Source organism: Molothrus ater, chromosome 28, assembly GCF_012460135.2.
Source record: "Molothrus ater isolate BHLD 08-10-18 breed brown headed cowbird chromosome 28, BPBGC_Mater_1.1, whole genome shotgun sequence".
Taxonomy (NCBI): domain Eukaryota; kingdom Metazoa; phylum Chordata; class Aves; order Passeriformes; family Icteridae; genus Molothrus; species Molothrus ater.
This window is the reverse complement of record NC_050505.2, coordinates 1,782,619-1,802,373: the sequence shown is the minus strand read 5'-3', so window position 1 is coordinate 1,802,373 and position 19,755 is coordinate 1,782,619. Positions and strand designations below refer to the sequence as shown.

The following is a 19,755-nucleotide window of genomic DNA, read 5'->3' as shown; positions in this document are numbered from 1 at the left end:
CCCAGGGCCCCGGGACCGGCCCGACCTGTCCGGGCAGGGCAGGGCCCGGGCTGCGCCCCGCGGGCTCCGTCCCCGGTGTCAGGCTCGGTGCCGGGGCTGAGGGAGGTGCCAGCAGCCCAAACACCCACCTGGTGGCCCTGCTCTGGGGAATTCCTGCCAGGGAATTGGGAAATGGGGGGACCCTCTGGGCAGGGATCCTGCCAGGGAATGGGGCATCCTCAGAGCAGGGACCCCGTCAGGAAATGGGGGAACCCTGTGGGCAGGGACCCTCTGAGCAGGGACCCCACCAAGAAATGGGGGGATCCTCTCAGCAGGGACCCCGCCAGGGAATGGGGAAATGGGGGGCACCCTCTGGGCAGGGATCCTGCCAGGGAATGGGGGCATCCTCAGAGCAGGGACCCTGCCAGGAAATGGGGGAACCCTGTGGGCAAAGACCCCGCTAGGAAACGGAGGAACCCTCAGAGCAGAGACTCCGACAGGAAATGGCGGGGGGGGTCTCTGGGCAGGGACCCTCTGAGCAGACCTCGCCAGGAAATGGGGGGACCCCCTGAGCAGAGACCCCGCCAGGGAATGGGGGGAGTCTCACAACAGAGACCCGGCCAGGAAACAGGAGAACCCTCAGAGCAGAGACCCCGTCAGGAAATGGGGGCACACTCAGAGCAGGGACCCCCCCGGTTGGGGCAGGGCCTCTTCAGGGGACCCCCACCCATGGACGGTGCAGGGCACCCCAGCCGTGCCCACCCTGCCCAGGCCGGGCAGGGAGGCCCAGCAGCAGCTCAGGGACCCATTTTGGGGGGTGGCATGGTTGGGGGGGCGGTGTTGGTTACCCCCATAGGGAAATTTGGGGTCACCCCGCCGGGGGCCTCTCCGAGGAGTCCCCGCTGCGGGCCCAGCACGGGGATCCCCGTTAATGAACGGGGGGAATGAGGGACCGGGAATGGGGGGCCGGGAATGGGGGATCCCTTTGACCCCCCCCCCGCCCCCCTCCGCCCTCCCGTTACACCGCCCGGACCCCACTCACTCAATCACCCGGCTGAGGATCCAGGACACCATGGCGCGGCCGGGGCTGAAGGGCCGGGGGGTGCTGGGCGGGAGGGGCGGTGCTGCGGCCCCCGGGAGCTCCCAAATCCCCCCAAATTTCCCCCGAACCCCGAGGGAGCGAATCCCAAAAGTTGAAAGTTGCAGCAACCGAGCCGCGCAGGCGCGGTCCGGGCCCCACCGGCCGCTCTTAAAAGGGCAATGGACTTAAAAGGGCAACAGAGCTTCTTAAAAGGGCAATGCCCTTAAAAGGGCAACAAAGCCTTTTAAAAGGGCAACAGGGCCCCTTAAAAGTGACCCACGGGTGAAGCGGTGAGCCGCAGCTTTATAAAATAAAAACATTTTATAAATTGCCTAAATATATTAAATATCAACCTATTTATATAATACATATTATATAAATATGTATTATATCAATATATATCGATATATCTATATATTTATATTATACATACATAATATGTATAATATATACTATAATATGTAATATGTAATATATAACATAATATATAATTTATATAATATATTAATATAACAATATTGTAATCATTCACATATATATTATAATAATTATATAGTATATTATATTTTATATATAATATCAATATAGTATACCTTGATTATGTCTCATATATGGTTTATCAATATATATAATATATATTGATATTTTATATCAATATTTTAATTATATATGTACATATTACATTTCAATAAATATGCTAAACATACATAAAAATGTCGTGTTTAAAATTCCCCATATATATTGAATATCACTACATTAAATGCTCTTTAAAGCATAAAAATTAATTCCCTAATACCTATATTTTTATATATTAAAACACACCATTTTTAAATCAAGAAACTGGTAGGGAAAGGAGGGCAGAGCCACTCTGATTGGTGTTTAAGGGGTTTTTTTGGGTCTGGAGGGGATGTGATGCTTTTTGGTGCCCTAAAGGACGATGAGTGTAAGAGTGGAGCCCTGAAAGATGCTCCCAAAAAACTAAAATCTGCTTGATTCACCTCTCCGAGCCCTGCAGCCCCAAGACTGACCCAGGGTTCCCCAAATTCCCCATCCCAGTCACAGCCACCACCATGGAAGTGCCAGAACCCTCCTGCACTGCTCCCCGTGCGTTCAAATCTGCTTTTTCCTGCCAGGGAAACTGAGGCAGGGCCAGGTGGCAATGCCCTGGAGAAGCCATCCCCGCTGCCCAAACCCATCCGTGCCCCCGGGGCTGCAGGTTACCTGCAGAGGATCTTTATTTGTGCTCTTAATTGCTGGTTTTTCACATGCATATTTATCCACCCGGCAGCCAGGGAAAGGCTCCCCTGGAAAACCAGTCCAGCAGGAACTCCCCTCCCTGGGGAAGCACCTCCTGCTTCCCACCCGTGCCCTGGGCCGAGGTTTCTGCTGAGAAAAACCCCAAAACCCACGTGGAGGGCCTGGAGCATCCCAAAATGAGGATTTCCCTCTCCTTGGGGCAGCAGAATGTTGGACTGAGCCGGCACCGAGGTGGGAGGAGGTTTCTGCTGGAAAAAACCCCACAGGCACCCAAAAATGAGGAAATTCCCTCTCCCTGGGGTTGCAGAATGTTGGATAGAGTGGGCACTGAGGCGGGCCAGGGTTTCTGCTGGAATAAAACACCAAGTGCAGGGCCTGGAGCACCCAAAAATGAGGAATTCCCTCCCCCTGGGAGAGCAGAATATCAGATGGAGCGGGCACTGCGGTGGGCTCAGGAAAAAACTCCACATGTGGGGTCAGAAGCACCCAAAAATGAGGAATTCCCTCTCCCTGGGGGAGCAGAATGTGGGATGAAGCAGGTACCAAGGTGGGATGGGGTTTCTGCTGGAAAAAACCCCATGTTCACCCTAAAAGGAGGAATCCCCTCTCCCTGGGGCAGTAGAATGTCAGGCACTGAGGTGGGAGGAGGTTTCTGCTGGAAAAAACCCCATGTGCACCCTAAAATGAGGAATTCCTTCTCTCTGGGGAAGCAGAATGTCACGCACCAAGGTGGGCCAAGGTTTTTTGTTGGAAAAAAACCCATCTGTAGGGTCAGGAGAACCCCAAAATGAGGAATTCCCTCTCCCTGGTGGAGCAGAATGTTGGATGGAGCAAGCACTGAGGTGGGCTGAGGTTTCTGCTGGAAAAAACCCCATATATGGGTCAGGAGCACCCAAAAATGAGGAATTCCCTCTCCCTGGGATAGCAGAATGTTGGGTGGAGCAAGCAATGAGGTGGGATGAGGTTTCTGCTGGTAAAAACCCCATGGGCGCCCTAAAAATGTGGAATTCCCTCTCCCTGGGGAGCAGAATGTGGCACTAAGGTAGGACGAGGTTTCTGCCAGAAAAAACCCCACATGTGGGGCCAGGAGCACACAAGATAAGGAATTCCTTCTCCCTGGGGGAGCAGAATGTCAGATGGAGCAGGAACCAAGGTGGGATGAGGTTTCTGCCGGAAGAAACACCAAGTGCAGGGCCAGGGGCATCCAAAAATGAGGAATTTCCTCTCCCTGGGACAGCAGACTGTGGGATGGAGTGGGCACCGAGGTGAGCTGAGGTTTCTGCTGGAAAAAAACCCCATGTGCACCCTAAAAGGAGGAATTTCCTCTCCCTGAGGGAACAGAATGTCGGGTGGAGGTGGTGGCACCACCCGAAGGACACACGGGCAGGGCTGGGGGGCGCAGTGCATTTATTGGGGGGTTGGTGGGCACGGACACGCCGCTGGCACGCTGGGTCCTGCCTGGCAGCTGGGCCGTGGGCACGGGGAGCTGCTGGGCATGCATGGAGAGGGACAGGAGCTGCTGGCCTGGAGCATTCCTCTGTCCACTGCTTCATCCACCTCAGAGCATCCTGGAGCATCCCATCATCATCCTCGGGGCATCCCAGCATCATCCTCAGAGCATCCTGGAGCATCCCATCATCATCCTCAGGGCATCCCGCTGGCCTTGGAGCAACCCATCATCATCCCCAGCATCCCATCATCATCCCCAGCATCCCATCTGCATCCATCTCAGAGCACCCCATCCTCCCTAGGCCATCCCACCACATCCACCTTGCCCATCCCACCCACTTTGGACCATCCCAAAGCCCCTCAGCGTCCTGGGAACCCCCCACCCCTCCTGCCACATCCCTGCTTGCTGTCCCCCCTCCTTTCCTACCCCCAGCTCCCAAACCCAAGACCCCCCCCAAACCCTGTCCACCCCCCCAGGGGTGCAGCTCTGCAGCACAAGGGGTGTCCCACAGCGTGAACCCGGGAGCACCGTGGGGAAACTGAGGCACCGTGGGTCTGGGTGAAGGTGGAGGGCCATCACAGGGGGTGGGACAAAGGGTGGTGGGCTCATGCATGTCCGGTGGCTCTCCGGGTGCCAGCTACAGGCTGAGGTCCACCACCACGTGCCGGTACACCAGCGTGTTGGCCTTGAAGCTGGGCGCCAGCAGCAGCTGCACGTCGGCCGCCGGCACGGCCCGGAACGCCCGCGGCGCCTGCACCGACAGCTCCTGGAACTTGGCGAATTTCTGCTTCTCCTCTTCCCACAGGTAGACGTGGGTGAAGGAGAAGTCGCTGCCCAGCGCCAGGTACTGCCGCTGGCCCACGGCGAAGGGCTGCATCACCATGGAGCCGCGGGACGGCAGCGTCTGCACCTCCACGAAGCGCTGCCCTTCCCAGCGCACCACCTTGGAGTCGCCGATGTAGCGGCTGAGGCACAGGAACTGCTCCCGCTTGGCCCTGAAGTGTTTGACCATCTGCACGTCCAGCATCTCGCCCACCTCGCCCTGAGGCACGAACTGCTTCTGAGCCCGGCTCCACTGGTAGATGACGGGCGCCTGGGAGCTGCTGGAGATGATCAGCCGGGGTTTGCCGTCGTTCTCCACGTACTCCACGTCGGTGTCGCGGTGCCAGGCGTGCAGGGCTTGGTGGGAGTAGAAGCCGTTCTGGTTGAGGCGGTAGAGGCTGGTGGAGCCCGCCTTGGAGCTGTCGGCGATGACGAAGTACCAGTCGCCCTCGATCTGGAAGGCCTCGATGTCGTTGGGCTTGCGGATCTTCTGGCTGTCGATGTCCTGGATCTTGATGAACTTGTCCACGGCCGTGTCCCAGCGGTAGATGTAGGAGCCGCCAAAGAGCTGCGCCACCACCACGTAGAGCTGCTCCTGCGCCACGATGGGCTTGCAGTGCACCGCCGAGTGAGCTGGTGACAGAACACAGAGTCACACCGTGCCAGGGCACCCCAAAGAGGGTCCTGGCCCAGGAGGGGACCCCCAGCCCGATTCCTCACCGGGGATGCGGTCGAAGTCGCGGAGTTTGCGCTCCACGTAGTCCCACTTGAGGATGGAGCAGCTGCTGGCGCTGGGCTGTGCCAGGGCCACGTACAGGTCACTGGCGTAGGTGAAGGGCTCGGCCGACACCGCCTGGAAGGGCAGGACCTGGTGCATCACGAAATCTGGAGCAGGGAGAGGTGGCAGTGAAGGTCTGAACACCCAGAGTGAGGTGACAAGTGACAGGTGGCAGGTGGCAGGTGGCGGTGTGTCACAGACATGTTTTATGAAAAATCCTTTCCTTAGGATTTTTCCTCCTGAGAAGCTGAGAGGCCTCAGGAACAAAATGTAACCAATGGTTATCTGCTGCAGTGGAATGCAACAGGTGCATCTGGGATTGGGCTCATGTGGTTGTTTCTAATCAATGGCCAATCACAGCCCAGCTGGCTCAGACTCTCTATCCAAGCCACAAGCCACAATTCCTTCTTTTTCTATTCTTAGCTATCCTTCTGATGAAATCCTTTCTTCTCTTCTTTTAGTATAGTTTTCATGTAATATATATCATAAAATAATAAATCTACCTCCTGAAACATAGAGTCAGACCCTCATCTCTTCCCTCATCCTCGGACCCCCTCACAGCGAGCACCCTCACAGCGGTGGTGCCTCACCCGTGGTGATGCACTGGAAGTCACCGAGCGCCAGGTCCCGGATCCGCTGTCCCTCGAACTGCCCGGGGCTGCTGCAGAAGACGGCGGGGACCGTGGTGTTGGTGCTCTCCAGCCACTCCACCAGCCACTTGATCTTGCAGTCACAGGCCAGCGAGTTGCCACGGAGGTCCCTGCCAGGGATGGCACCGAGTCACACCCAGCACCCACCAGGATGTCACCTCACCCCAGCTCAGTGTCCCTAGGGTCCCTGCCAGGGATGGCACCAGTACCCACCAGGATGTCACCTCACCCCAGCTCAATGTCCCATCCCAAGGATGGCACCAGTACCCACCAGGATGTCACCTCTCCCCAGCTCAGTGTGCTGGAGGTCCCTGCCAGGCATGGCACCGAGTCACGCCCAGAACTCACTGCTGTGTCACCCTCTTCCTACTCAGTGTCCCAGGCCTCATGCCAGGGATGGCCCCAAGCCACCCCCAACACCCACCAGGATGTCACCTCTCCCCAGCTCAGTGTGCTGGGTATCCCTGCCAAGGATGGCACCATCACCCCCAGCACCCACTGGTGTGTCACCCTCTCCCCAGCTCAGTGTCCTGGAGGTCCCTGCCAGGGATGGCCCCGAGTCACCCCCAGCACACCACACCCTGCCCCAGTGCCAGCCCCTGAGCTGTCACCCCCTCCCAGCCCGGGGTCCCCGGTGCTGTGGCAGCCTCACAGGTCACTCAGGATGTCCAGCGGCTTGAAGAGGTCCCGTGGCAGCGTCTGCAGGTTGTTGTTGGCCAAGGAGCTGGGGACAAGAAGGGTTGTGGGGGTGACACATCCCTGACAGTGATGAAGGGACAGGGCCACCCCCACAGTGTCCCCCAGGTGCTCACAGGTGTGTCAGGGACTTGAGCCCGCGGAAAGTGGCCTTTGAGAGCGCCTGGATGTCGTTGTTCTCAATGAACCTGGAACGGGAGCAGACAGTGACGGGGCCATCCCGAGGCTCCCCCGTGTCCCCTCCCTGTCCCCTCCCTGTCCCAGTGTCACACACAGGTACTGCAGGTGCGAGAGCCCGGCAAAGGCGTTGTCCCCGATCAGCGTGAACTTGTTGGAGTTGAGGAGGCTGCAAAGAGAGGGGGGAGGCGTCAGCGCCGGGCTGGGCAGGGTGGGCACCAGGTGGGCACCGAGGGGGGCACCAGGGGGGCACCTACAGGAACTGCAGGGAGGGGATGTGGGCGAAAGCCGCCTCCCGGATCTCCGTGAAAGCCGCGTTCACCATGGTCCTGCGGGAGAGAGACGGAGCTGCAGGGCAGGGGATGGCAGCAGCCTGGCACTGCCACCCCCGTGTCCCCCAGCATGGGCTCGGTGTCACCTGCTGCCTGCCAGGGCAGCCCATGAGGGCTGCTGGCATGGGCACAGGGACCCCTGCAGCCACCCTGCCCGGTGTGGGGACACGGAGGGGACAGGGCTGGCACCAACCCCAGGCTGCCCACGGCCTGCGGCAGCCCCTGGCCTGGGGCCACGTGCTTGCACATGTGTGTGAACACAGAGAAATGGGTGTGCAAGCACACACAGACTGGTGTAACACACACAGACAGGTGTGTAAACACACACAAATGCGTGTGTAACACACACAGGTGTAACACACACAAACAGGTGTGTAACACACACAGAGGTGTAACACAAACAGGTGTGTAACACACACAGGTGTAACACACACAAACAAGTGTGTAAACACACACAAATAGGTGTGTAACACACACACAGACACAGGTTTAACACACACAAACAGGTGTAACACACACAAACAAGTGTGCAAGCACACACACAGGGGTAACACAAACGAACAGGTGTGTAAGCACACACAAATGGATATGTAAGCACATATACATGTGTAAACACACATGAATGGGTGTGTAAACACACACACAGGTGTAACACACACAAACAGGTGTGTAACCACACACAAATGGGTATGTAAGCACATATACATGTGTAAACACACACGAATGGGTGTGTAAGCACACACACAGGTGTAACACACAAACAGGTGTGTAACCACACACAAATGGGTATGTAAGCATATATACATGTGTAAACACACATGAATGGGTGTGTAAGCACACACACAGGTGTAACACACACAAACAGGTGTGTAAGCACACACACGTGTAACACATGTAAACGGCTGTGCAAGCACACACAGACAGGTGTAACACACACACAGGTGTGTAACAACACCTGTAAACACACAGAGACAGGTGTAAGACAAAAACGGGTGTGTAAACACACTGACAGCCAGGTGTAACACACACAAACAGGTGTGTAAGCACACACACACAGACGTGTAGCACACACACGTGTAAATATACACCAACGGGTGTGTAACCACACTCACCAGCTGTAAACACCCCCAGTGCCGCATCTCCCCGTGCCAGGCTGCGGGGCACAGCCCTGTCCCCAGGGACCCTCCATCATCACCCCCCCTCCCCAGCCGTGTCCCCCCGGGGCTGTGCTCCCCAAGGTCACCGCCGTGTCCCCTGGGGGTTCTGCACCCCAAGGTCACCGCCGTGTCCCCTCGGGTTCCTGTCCCCAAGGTCGCGGCGGGGACAGGCTGCAGCCCTGCCCTGCTTGGCACCGATGGATGGCTGTGCGTGCCAGCACCGCAGGACTCAGGGACGTGTCCCGGGCTGTCCCCAGCCTCCTCGTTCCCCCGGACCCCGCCCTGTCACCCCTTTGTCCCCCTGTGCAGCACAGCAGGGGTGTCCCTGCCCCTCCAGGACCGCCAGCAGCCCCTGCCAGCCCTGCTCTCCTGGGATGTGACGCTGTCCCCATCGCCGTCCCCAACCCCGGTACTCACAGCGAGATGACCTCGGGGGGCAGGTTTTTGGGCACGGCCTTGGAGTCCACGCAAAAAGCCGTGTCCCGGGTGCAGGAGCAGCTCGGGGGGCAAGGGGGAGGCCGGGGGGGCCGCCGCCCCTCCGCCGGCAGCCAGAGCCAGGCCACGGCGAGGAGGAGGAGGAGGAGGAGGCGAGCGGGGAGCTGCTCCCTCGGCATCCTCCTGCCGCGCCGCAGCTCCATCACGCCCTGGCCCGATCCCTGCTTGATCCCTGCAGCTGCTCCCAACGCCGCTGTGCCCGGCAGCTGTGGAAAAACCTTTTAATTTTTTCTCTCTCTTGTTTTTTTTTTATTCCCCCGGGGATCTCAGGGTGGAGGAGAAGCGGCGGAGGCTGCGGGCGCCTGACCCGCGGCTCTGCAGCACACCATGCCCGGGAGCTGCTGCGGGAGGGAGGGACGGAGAGAAGGAGGGAGGGAAGGAGGGAGGGATGAAGGATGCGGCTGAGTGACAGCGCCAGCATCCCCGGGCACGCGTGTCCGTGCGCGCGTGTCCCAAACTCGGGGTTCCCCGCCGGGGTGGCGGCCCCGGCTGCTCTTGGGGTGCGCAGAACTTGGGGGGACACGCCAGGGGTGAGGCCCCCCGGAGCGGCTCCCCCAGCTCGGCGCTGCAGCGCTGCCCCCCCAGCTCCTCGCCCTGGGCACACCGGGCACCCACCCACGCCGCGCCGGGCACCCGTCCGTCCCTGGCACCCATCTCTCCCATGCCAGGCGTCCATCTGCGCCGTCCCTGGCACGGTGCCCTCGGGAACAATGAGTGCAGCCAGCTCCTTGCCCGCCCCGGGGGGGGCTCGCACAGCTGCCCGTGCAGAACCAGGGGTGCAGCCCCCCCGGGACGTGCTGGGCCCCTCCTGCCACAGCCCCGGGCCGGGTGGGGAGGGTGGGCACTGCCCGCTGTTTGCCTTGGCACCGCTGCCGGACAAACGCCGCGGAAGGGCCCTCGGTGGTTTTCTGTCCCCTCCCTGGCTCTTTGCGGGCTCAGCAAACAGCACAAGTGGCACTCGGCAGCTGGAATGGTCCCAGCCCTCCCCGGCCCACCCGGGATCCTATAAATGCCCCCGGGCCCGGGCTGGCAAAGGGACAGGAGCGCACGGAGAGATGGAGGACAGCTCTAAAGAGGCGCTGATGGAGGAGGCACCTCCGGTAAGGAGCACCCAGCACCCGCCCTGGCCGAGGGGCCGAGCCCCCGCTGCCACCCCCGGCGCTGGCTCAGCCGGGTGCTCCCGTGTGTCCCCAACGCAGAGGTACACGGAGTCCCCGCGCCTGCCCTGCATCCCCCACGAGCTCAAGAGCCTCCTGCTGATGGTGGCGCTGGTGCTGGTGGCCCTCGTGGTGGTCAACGTCACCTTCCTGCTGCTGGGGCTGCACCTCAGCGAGTCCCACGCCGAGACGGTGAGGGCGGCGCTGCCCGCGGTGCCACCGGCTCCGGGAGGGGCTCTGGGGTGGCACCGCCGTTTGTAGGGACAGGTTCAGCCCCCGCAGATCCCTCTGAGCCCTCTCCCCCCGGCAGGTGCTGCGGATGAGCATCCAGGGGCTGGATGGCGAGGGGAGCCCCCAGAAGCTCGCCGTGAGCAGGAGGGAGAGGAGCGGCACGTTCGCGGTGCGGGATGGGCTCAACGGCTCGGCCGCGGTGGTCTACGACTACAGCAAGGTGCGTGGGGACACGGGGACATGGGGACCTGCGTGGCACCGCAGCACCGTGCGGCTGAGCCGGCTCTGTCTGCCACCAGCTGCTGGTCGGCTACAGGTCCTGGCGTCACCGAGCCTGCTACATCACCCGGGTGGACAAGGACAACTTCCCGGGGCTGGACGCTGTCACCGAGACCTTCCAGCGCCGGCAGGTGAGGTGACAACTGTTTTGTGGAGATAACTAAAAACTCTACAACTTCGTGAAAGTTGTAAAGCCGGTATGTTTATTACAGCATGTGGAGATTACTCTCCTTAAAAGACAAGGGGACCTCTGGGAACTTCAGGTCTCTTTTTATCCCCCTCTCAAATACATATGCACACAACGTCACAATAGGTTCATACATATTCATTTTTATGAATTTCGCGTGATATCTGCCGCTAGTTCTTCTTTATCTGAAAAAATTCCTGGGTCAGGTTGACCTGCTCTCACAGCAGTCTCTGTCTCTCTTTATCACTTTTTGTCTCCTCCCCCTTATCTCTGTCCTTCACTGAAGCAGTTTCTCTGAGCCTAGGTTCTGCAGTCAGGCTACATAGCCATGTTTTCCAACCACAGACTCAAAGATGTACATTTCACCTAAATCAAAATGGATTTCTACTAAATCAACTACTAAATCAATGGATTTCTACTAAATGGATTTCACCTAAATCAAAATGGATTTCTGCTCTGGAGAATTTCTACTCTGGAGAATTTCTCCTCTGTCTCACAACCCCGCTGCCACGAGGGTGGAGCACAGCCTGGGGAATGTGGGGCTGGGCTTTGTCCCTCTGTGGCTGCTCTGCTCCATTCTGTGTCCTGCAGGATGAGGACGCTGGGGACAAGGCCGTGCCCCTGGCTGACCGCTCCATCCTGGGCACCACCATCAACATCCTCTGCAGCGCCGTCCCCGTGTTCTGGGCGTAGCAGCAGCTCCCAGCGGGATGGGACAGCGACATGGGAGTGGCACTGTCCCCCACTGTCCCCTTCCAGGCGGGAATCTCTCCTCCTCCTCCTCCTCCTCATCCCCACCCCGGGGACAGCCACCCCGCCCACTGTCGCTCGGCACCGCGGCTTTCCCGCTGCTCTCGCCATAAAAAAAAGCGGGATTTGCTTCGGGATTTGCTTCTGTCTACAAAGTAAAGCCTGTGTTCCCACCTCCAAGTGTGCTCTTGCCCTTCCTGGGTGCTGGGGACAGGGACAAGGCGTCCCAGGGGTGTCCCCTTGTGGGGTGCAGGGTGGGGAAGGGAATCCCTCGTGTTGGGAGGGAGCAAACACCGGGGGGCAGCAGCACAACGGCACACGACGGTCCCAATGTCCCCAGCTGGGCCCTCCCAATGTCCCCAGCTGTGCCCTCCCAATGTCCCCATCTATGCCCTCTCAGTGTCCCCCAGCTGTGCCCTCCCAGTGTCCCCAACTATGTCCCCGCAATGTCCCCAACTGTGTCCTCCCAATGTCCCCACCTGGGGCCTCCAAGTGTCCCCAACTGTGTCCCTGCAATGTCCCCAACTGTGTCCTCTCATTGTCCCCAACTCCATCCTCTCATTGTCCCCAGCTGTGCCCTCCCATTGTCCCCAACTGTGTCCCCCCAATGTCCCCAACTGTGCCCTCCCATTGTCCCCACCTGTGTCCTCCCACTGTTCCCAACTGTGTCCCCCCAGTGTCCCCACCTGTGCCCTCCCATTGTCCCCACCTGTGTTCCCCCCGGGTCCCCTCCTGTGTCCTCTCATTGCCCCACCTGTGCCCTCTCATTGTCCCCAGCTGTGCCCTCCCATTGTCCCCAACTGTGTCCTCCCAGTGTCCCCTCCTGTTCCCTCTCATTGTCCCCTCCTGTGCCCTCCCATTGTCCCCAGCTGTGCCCCCTCAGTCTGGGGGATGGAGGGTGAGGACAGAGGAGCAGCCCCTGCCCTTCCAGCCCTTCAGGAACAGCTCCCAACCCCGTCCCCTCCTGGTGCAGCTGGGGACAGAGGGACAGTGCCATGTCCCCAGTGGGAACCAAGCGTTACCCACAGACACCACGATCCACTTGCTCCAGCTCCAGCTCCTGCTCCTCCTCTCCCTTTTCCCACCCATTCCAGCTCCTCTTGCCCCTTCATCAGCTGGGAGCAGCCTTTGGGGCCACTCCCAAGTGCTGCACTGAAAAACAGAGGAGCAGCAAGGCTGGGAGGGGAAAAAGAGACCCCTGGAAGTTGATTTGGTCTTTCCAGAGCTGCAAACTCGGTGTTGTCCCCAAAATCATCAGCACAGGCAGAGAGCAGGGTCAGAGCTCTGGGGGGTGACAGGGAACAGGAGGGACACTGCATGTGCTGACTCAGAGCCAGCAGCTCTGCTTCCCAAAAAACCCTGACCGTGATAAGGAGCTGGGTCAAGGGGGTGCCATGGGCCAGGAAAGGTGATAAGGGCTCCCATGGGGACAGAACAAACAGCCAGGAGCCACTCAAGGGACTCTCGTGGCCCTTGACACCCTGGGAAAAGAGGCAGTGTTCACTCCCTCATCAGTATTGGGGGTGTTGGGGGTCTCAGGGAGGGCTGGAGGGGTCCCAGTTGCAGGAGGAGCTCGTGGATGGGCAGAACCAAGGTCCAGCAGTGTCCCCCTGCCACCTGAGGGGGACATGGCGGAGCTGGGACCCCCTAACCCCAAAAAATCCCCACTGTGGGCGCCTCTGGCAGCCCCAACAGCCACCAGCAGTGCCTGAGCAGCCTCAGGAGCAGGAATGAGGGTCAGGGACACTCCCCACGCCACAGTGACCCTGCTCCCACCCCATCCCTGTGGATTACAGGAAATATTTCACGTCCTGTTTGCTCCTTGCCACATCAAGCAGCTGCAGGTGCCCGAGCTGGCAAAGGGACACGAGCCAGCTCCCACCCTGGGCACAGCCACAGCCGGATGCTCCACCCTGGAGGGTTTGTTTTGGCCCTGCCACCTCACTCCTGGGCAGCAGAGAAGTCCCCGTGCCTGGGGACAAGGGTCCTTGACCCAGTGCCCTCGGAGCCTCTTGAGCTGCAGGTTCCCAGGGGGATGCAGCTGGGAGTGGGCGCTCAGCAAACACCGGTGGAGTGGTCACATGCCAGGGCCTGGCTGCACCCCAGGGCCACCAAACCCTCCACAGGGTCCCCACCCCAGTGCCCCAGTATAAAGTTCCCAGTCCCTGCAGTCAGACTGGGCTGGGAATGGGAGGAAGAGGAGGAGGAGGAGGAGGAGGAGGAGGCAGCAGCCATGGAGAGCAGCATGAAGCAAGTGGTGCTTGAAGAGGAGGTGAGTCCCTGCAGGGTGGCACTGCCACCCCGGGGTGTCCCTGCAGCCAGCTGGGCACAGGGCTTTGCCCAGGTTATCCCAGCAAGGCACCAGTGCCCAGGGTGAGGTGTTGGACCGTGGGATGCTGCATTCCCAGCGCCCAGGGGCAGCGGGATCAGAGCTGCAATCCCACCCTCAACCTCCTGCATCCCCCAGCTGACCCCAAATCCCCCCATTTTCCTGCACCCCAGGACTCGGGGAACGGCTGCTGCTGCCCAGGCTGCTGCTTGCCCTGCGCCACGTGCTGCGCCAAATGCTGCACCAAATGCAGCTGGTGCTGCGCCAAATGCTGCACCAAATGCAGCTGGTGCTGCGCCAAATGCTGCTGCCTGCCCAAGTGCTGCCAGTGCCCCAAGTGTCCCAAGTGTCCCAAGTGTCCCGGCTGCGCCAGCTGCTCCGGCTGCCTCAAGAAGTCGCTGTGCTTCGTCCCTCGGCTGCTGTGCTACCTGCCCCGCAAGCTGCTGAGCTGCGGCCGCCTGCGCTGCCTGCTCATCGTGGTGGTGCTGCTGGTCCTGCTCGTGGTCATCATCGCCGGCGCGCTGCTGATGTGGCTGAGCGTGGAGCAGCGCCACGCCGACACCGTGAGTGCCACCCCCAGTGCCATCAGCAGCACCCCCATGCCAGGGGAAGGGGCTGCTGCAGGCTCTGAGATGCCCCTGGGTCCCCTCCAGGTGCTGCGGGGCCCTTTGTGGGAAGAGGACGCGGCCACTTTCTACCTGGACAGCGGGGACGGCAACGCGGCCACGGTCATCTATGACTACAGGAATGTGAGTGGGGGGCTCTGGGGACACGGGCAGGGGGAAATGGGATGAGGCTGAGCCCGCTTTGGCTTCCAACAGCTGCTGGTGAGCTACAGAGCCCGGCTGCACCGCGCCTGCTACGTGACCCGAGTGGACAAGGACAACATCCCGGGGCTGGACAGCGTGGTCGAGACCTTCCAGCGCCGGCAGGTGAGGACCTGGCTGGGTCTGGGGGAGCTGGGGGGCTCAGTGCCTTGTGCAGCCCCTCCCTGAGGGGAGGAATGATGAAGATGATGATGAAGGATGTGCCTTGTTCCCCCCCTACCCAGGCTGAAGACAAGATCTCGGTGCCCCTGGCTGACCGCTCCCTGCTGGGCACCACGGCGGGCATCCTGTGCAGCCTCCTCCCGGTGTACTGGGCTTAGCAGGGGGGGCTGCGGGACCCCCGCCCACCCTGCAGCGCCCCCACAGCGCCAGCTTTGCCTGGCAGCGCCCCCGACGGGCACAGCCCCGCTGGGAGCATCGGGGCCGCCGCCGCCGTGCCCACCCGAATTTTGGGGTGCGGGGGGTGAGGAGGGGGCCGGGGGTCGGCGCTGGGCCGGGGGCGGGGCGGGGGTGTCTGCGCTGGGCCGGGGGACAGCTGGTTTGTCACTTAAGTCTTCTCCGCTTCGCCAAACCCAAGTGCAAAAATGAGCTTAAAACAACATGACATTTAAAGAAAAACACAATTCTCCGTTCCAGTTCTTCGCTCCCCGCCAGCTCCCGCCTTCCCCCTGCCTCAAAAACGCCTTGAGGGGCTCCGGGCTTGGATTTTGGGGGAATTTCTGTCGCTGCCACAGCCTGGGGGCTCACTGAGGGCTCCCCCCCGGGCGTGGCTGCCTGACCTGAGCTGACCCGGGGGGAAAAATGGGTTTGTGCTGTGCCGGGCTGGAATAAAGGAACCAGAATCAGGTCTGGGAGCTATTCCTGGAGACAGCCTGTGCCGAAAGCAGCGGCCACCAGACGCTGCCCGAGGACAGGGATCGTTAGCACCGGGTGATTTAGGACAGGCCGCTGGGATCAGGAGCCGTCAGGATCAGGCGTTGGAAGAATTGGGAATTATTGGGGTTTTTAAGATGAGGGAGCTGGTGCTGGGATCATTATTCAGCTCAGGTGTTGTTAGGACAGGAATGCTGGTACGGTTAGGATCAGGAATTATTGGGATCAATAATTCAACACCAAGGATGTTGGTGTTATTAGGATCAGGCACTATAAGAATTGGGAATTATTGGGGTTTTAGGATGACAGAGCTGGTGTTGGGATCAGGCAATATTCAGCTCAGGTGTTATTAGGACAGGAATGCTGTTAGGATCAGGAATTATTGGGATCAGGATGTTGGTGTTGTTAGGATCGGGAGTTGTTGGGACTGGGATATTGGTGCCATTGGGATCAGGTGTATTGGGATCAGACACTATCAGGACTGAGATGCTGGTTCTACAAGGATCAGGAGTTATAATTTTATAATAAGGATCAGGACCACAATTTTATTAGGATCAGGCTTTATTAGGATGGGATTCTGGCATTAATAGGACCAGGAGTTATTGGGATCAGGACACTGAACTGGCGGCTGAGATGAGGAACACAGAGCAGCCCATCCCATCCCAGCAATGGGAGCCCACCAGCCCCAAGTGAGGACCACCAGCCCCCACTGCCCCACACTGCCCCCAGCCCCTTTCCCCCCCTGGCACCAGGGCAGCTGCTCCTGCAGCCAGCTGGGACCTGGGGCACCCATCCAGGGCCTCCTGCAGCTCCAGGGCGTCCCCTCCCAAACCCTCCCTGACCCCCAGACCCCCCCAAGGCTGGAGCAGATGGAGGAGGTGACAGAAAGTTGGCAGGGCCAGGTCCTTGTGCAATAATTCCCATTTCCGGAGGTTTGCGGCACAGCGGGGACCTCGGGGGTCCTGGCAGGGGAAATCAGAGTAAAACCCCCCTGCAGATGATGGGAGTGAGGGGTCCCATCCCTGGGAGGAGGAGCTGCCACCCTGCAGCCCCCCTGGGCTGTGTGACAGTGGCCACAGGGCACAACCCAGTGCCAGGCTCTCACTGCACGGGCACCTCCCGGGGTCACCAGTCCTGGTTCTGTGGGGAAAAGGTGCTGGGAACACCCCGGGCTGCTCCTTGTGTGCAGGTTGTGGGCATGGACGAGCTGAGGATGGGATCCAGGAATGCTCCTGGCAGCTCCTGGCGTCCCCCACCCTCACGGCTGCGCCGGTGCCAGGCCTCGGCATCGCCCACCTGACGTTCCAGGGTGCCAAGGAAGCCCTGCAGGGTGGGCAGGGTGAGGTAGGAGCTCTGGAATCCGTGTGTCTGTGCCAGGTGACATCTCCCCAGGGCTCCTGGGGTGAGGACATTCCCATCCTGATGCTCAGGCCCCCATAGCTCCTGAGATGAGGACATTTGTGCCAGGTGACATCCCCAGAGCTCCTGAGATGAGGACATTTGTGCCAGGTGACATCCCCAGAGCTCCTGAGATGAGGACATTTGTGCCAGGTGACATCCCCCCAAGGATCCTGGGATGGGGACATTCCTATCCTGATCCTCAGGTGACATCTCCCCAGGGTTCCTGGGATGAGGACATTCCCATCCTGATCCTCAGGTGACATCTCCCCAGGGTTCCTGGGATGGGGACATTCCCATCCTGATGGTCAGTCCCCATCCTCCCCACAGCTCCTGAGATGAGGACATTTGTGCCAGGTGACATCCCCCCAAGGATCCTGGGATGGGGACATTTGTGCCAGGTGACATTCCCCCAAGGATTCTGGGATGGGGACATTCCCATCCTGATGCTCAAGTCCTTCCAGGTGACATCTCCCCAGGGCTCCTGGCATGGGGACATTCCCATCCTGATGCCAGGTGACATCCCCAGGGCTCTTGTGATGGGGACATTCCTGTCCTGATCCTCAGGCCCAACATCCCCCCAGGGCTCCTGGGATGGTGACATTTGTGCCAGGTGACATCCCTGGGGCTCCTGGGATGGGGATATTCCCATCCTGATTCCAGATGACATTCCCTCAGGGCTTCTGGGATGAAGACATTCCCATCCTGACGCTCAGGTCCTTCCAGGTGACATCTCCCCAGGGCTCCTGGCATGGGGACATTCCCATCCTGATGCCAGGTGACATCCTCAACCAGGGCCCCTGGCATGGGGACATTCCCATCCTGATGCCAGGTGACATTCCCTCAGGGTTCCTGGCATGAGGACATTCCCATCCTGATGCTCAGGTCCTTCCAGGTGACATCCTCCACCAGGGCTCCTGTGATAGGGACATTCCCATCCTGATCCTCAGGTGACATCCCCAGGGCTCTTGTGATGGGGACATTCCCATCCTGATCCTCAGGTGACATCCCCAAGGATCCTGGCATGGGGACATTGCCATCCTGATGCCCAGGCTCCTGTTCCAGGTAGGGCTCCAGCTTGCAGTGCTGGTGGCCAGTGTCCTGCAGGGTGCCATGAGCCCAGCCTGCAGCTGGATTTTGGGGGAATGTTTTGGCGTGGGAAAAGCTCCTGGGCCAGGCCGGGCTCCCCGGAGCGCTCCGTGAGAAAGGGGAGATCTCAGGCTGGACAGCCACGGCTGGATCCTGACATCATGGATTGACATCATCCAGGGACTCCAAACATCCTCCCCAGCCCCAGCACAGGATGAAAACAAAAAGGATTCCAAAAGTTTGTTTGTTTTCTTGGGAGATGGGATCCAGGCTGGAGTGCAATCCAGAGGTTGCTCCCCAAATTCCCGTCCCTGGGATGAGCTGACTGACCTGAGGGGCAGAGTGGGGACACAGCCAGCCTGCTTTTCCAGGGTTTATTTATCTGCTTTGAGGAGGAAAGAATTGCTGCATGTGGGTTTTGCAATAAGGGAGAAGGAGGAAAACATCCTGGGATGATCCTGATGGGGGAGGAAAGCGACACAGAGATGAGGGGTGAAGGAGACTCTGCCATTCCTGGGGGAATGAGCCAGGCCCTGGATGCAGGAGATCCCTGAAAGTGAAGAGAAAGGGGATTTGGGGGCTTGGTAGGCAGGGAAGGAGCAGAACCTGGATGCTGGTGTCACCCAGTGTGTCCCTGTGGAGGTCATCAGGCACAGGAAACACTTAAAATCCTAAAAAACAAAGTTCATGCAAGTCTGGGAGTGCTGTGAGAGGAGAGGGATGGGTTTGTAGGAGCAGCACAGGGTGAGCCAGATCCTCCTGCAGCATTCCCAGGCTGGAATGCCCCAGGCAGGGCCACTGCAAGGGGACAGGGCTGTGTCTCTGTGCCTCGGCCACCCCAGGGGATCAGTACCAGGGATATGGGACAGGACAGGGGGAGACTGGGATCGGTACTGGGATATGGAACGGGTCTGGGGGTATGGGATGGGACCAGGGGAGACCAGGATCAGTACCAGGGATATGGGACAGGACAGGGGGAGACCGGGATCAGTACCAAGGAAAATGGAACGGGACAGGGGGAGACTGCGATCGGTACCAGGGAAAACAGAACAGGGCTGGGGGAGACCAGGATTGGTACTGGGATATGGAACGGGGCTGGGGGTATGGGATGGGACCAGGGGAGACCAGGATCGGTACCGGGGAAAACGGAGCAGGGCCGGGAGAGATCGGGATTGGTACCGGGGATATGGGAAGGAACTGGGGGAGACCGGGATTGGTACCGGGGAAAACAGAACGGGACAGGGGGACAGCGGGATCGGTACCGGGGATATGGGACAGGACAGGGGGAGACCGGGATCAGTACCAAGGAAAATGGAATGGGATCAGGGGATAGCAGGATCAGTACCGGGAAAACGGAACAGGGCTGGGGGAGACAGGGATTGGTACCAGGATATGGAACGGGGCTGCGGATATGGGATGGGACCAGGGGAGACCAGGATCGGTACCGGGGAAAATGGAGCAGGACCGAGAGAGACCGGGATTGGTACTGGGGAAACAGAACAGGGCAGGGAGAGACCGGGTCAGTACCGGGGAAAACGGAACCAGGGGAGAGCAGGATTGGTATCGGGATATGGGACGGGACCGGGGGAGACCGGGATTGGTACTGGGGATATGGGATGGGACTGAGGGAGACTGGGATCGGTACCGGGAAAACGGAACAGGACCGGGAGAGACCAGGATCGGTACCGGGGGAGACCGGGATCGGTATGGGGGAAAATGAAACAGGACCGGGAGAGACCGGGATCCGTACGGGGGAAAATG

At 59.6% G+C, this 19,755-nt stretch overlaps 3 protein-coding genes across 5 annotated transcripts; 2 read left to right on the top strand and 1 right to left on the bottom strand.

The window, feature by feature from the left end:
- Positions 1-4,208: 4,208 nt before the first annotated feature.
- Positions 4,209-9,228, bottom strand: LOC118695259 (leucine-rich repeat LGI family member 3-like). Its single transcript, XM_036396721.2, has 8 exons — positions 8,797-9,228; positions 7,148-7,219; positions 6,988-7,059; positions 6,830-6,901; positions 6,670-6,741; positions 5,958-6,127; positions 5,310-5,474; positions 4,209-5,222 (listed from the first exon to the last, which is right to left on the bottom strand). The coding sequence occupies exons 1-8, from the start codon at positions 9,015-9,017 to the stop codon at positions 4,405-4,407; spliced, it is 1,662 nt and encodes a 553-aa protein (XP_036252614.1). The 5' UTR covers positions 9,018-9,228; the 3' UTR covers positions 4,209-4,404.
- A 481-nt stretch (positions 9,229-9,709) lies between these two features.
- LOC118695267 (pulmonary surfactant-associated protein C-like) lies at positions 9,710-11,658 on the top strand. Of its 3 annotated transcripts, none has more exons than XM_036396738.1 (5): positions 9,710-9,974; positions 10,074-10,223; positions 10,342-10,482; positions 10,562-10,672; positions 11,320-11,658. In XM_036396738.1, the coding sequence occupies exons 1-5, from the start codon at positions 9,930-9,932 to the stop codon at positions 11,419-11,421; spliced, it is 549 nt and encodes a 182-aa protein (XP_036252631.1). In that variant the 5' UTR covers positions 9,710-9,929; the 3' UTR covers positions 11,422-11,658. The 3 variants fall into 3 exon arrangements, with proteins under 3 accessions (XP_036252631.1, XP_036252632.1, XP_054373498.1); XM_036396739.2 differs by lacking the exon at positions 11,320-11,658 and adding an exon at positions 11,018-11,282; XM_054517523.1 differs by having other exon boundaries at positions 9,925-9,974; positions 10,045-10,223.
- Positions 11,659-13,711: 2,053 nt separating this feature from the next.
- LOC118695135 (pulmonary surfactant-associated protein C-like) lies at positions 13,712-14,954 on the top strand. Its single transcript, XM_036396543.1, has 5 exons — positions 13,712-13,750; positions 13,981-14,370; positions 14,461-14,556; positions 14,629-14,739; positions 14,859-14,954. The coding sequence occupies exons 1-5, from the start codon at positions 13,712-13,714 to the stop codon at positions 14,952-14,954; spliced, it is 732 nt and encodes a 243-aa protein (XP_036252436.1).
- The last annotated feature ends 4,801 nt before the right edge of the window (positions 14,955-19,755 follow it).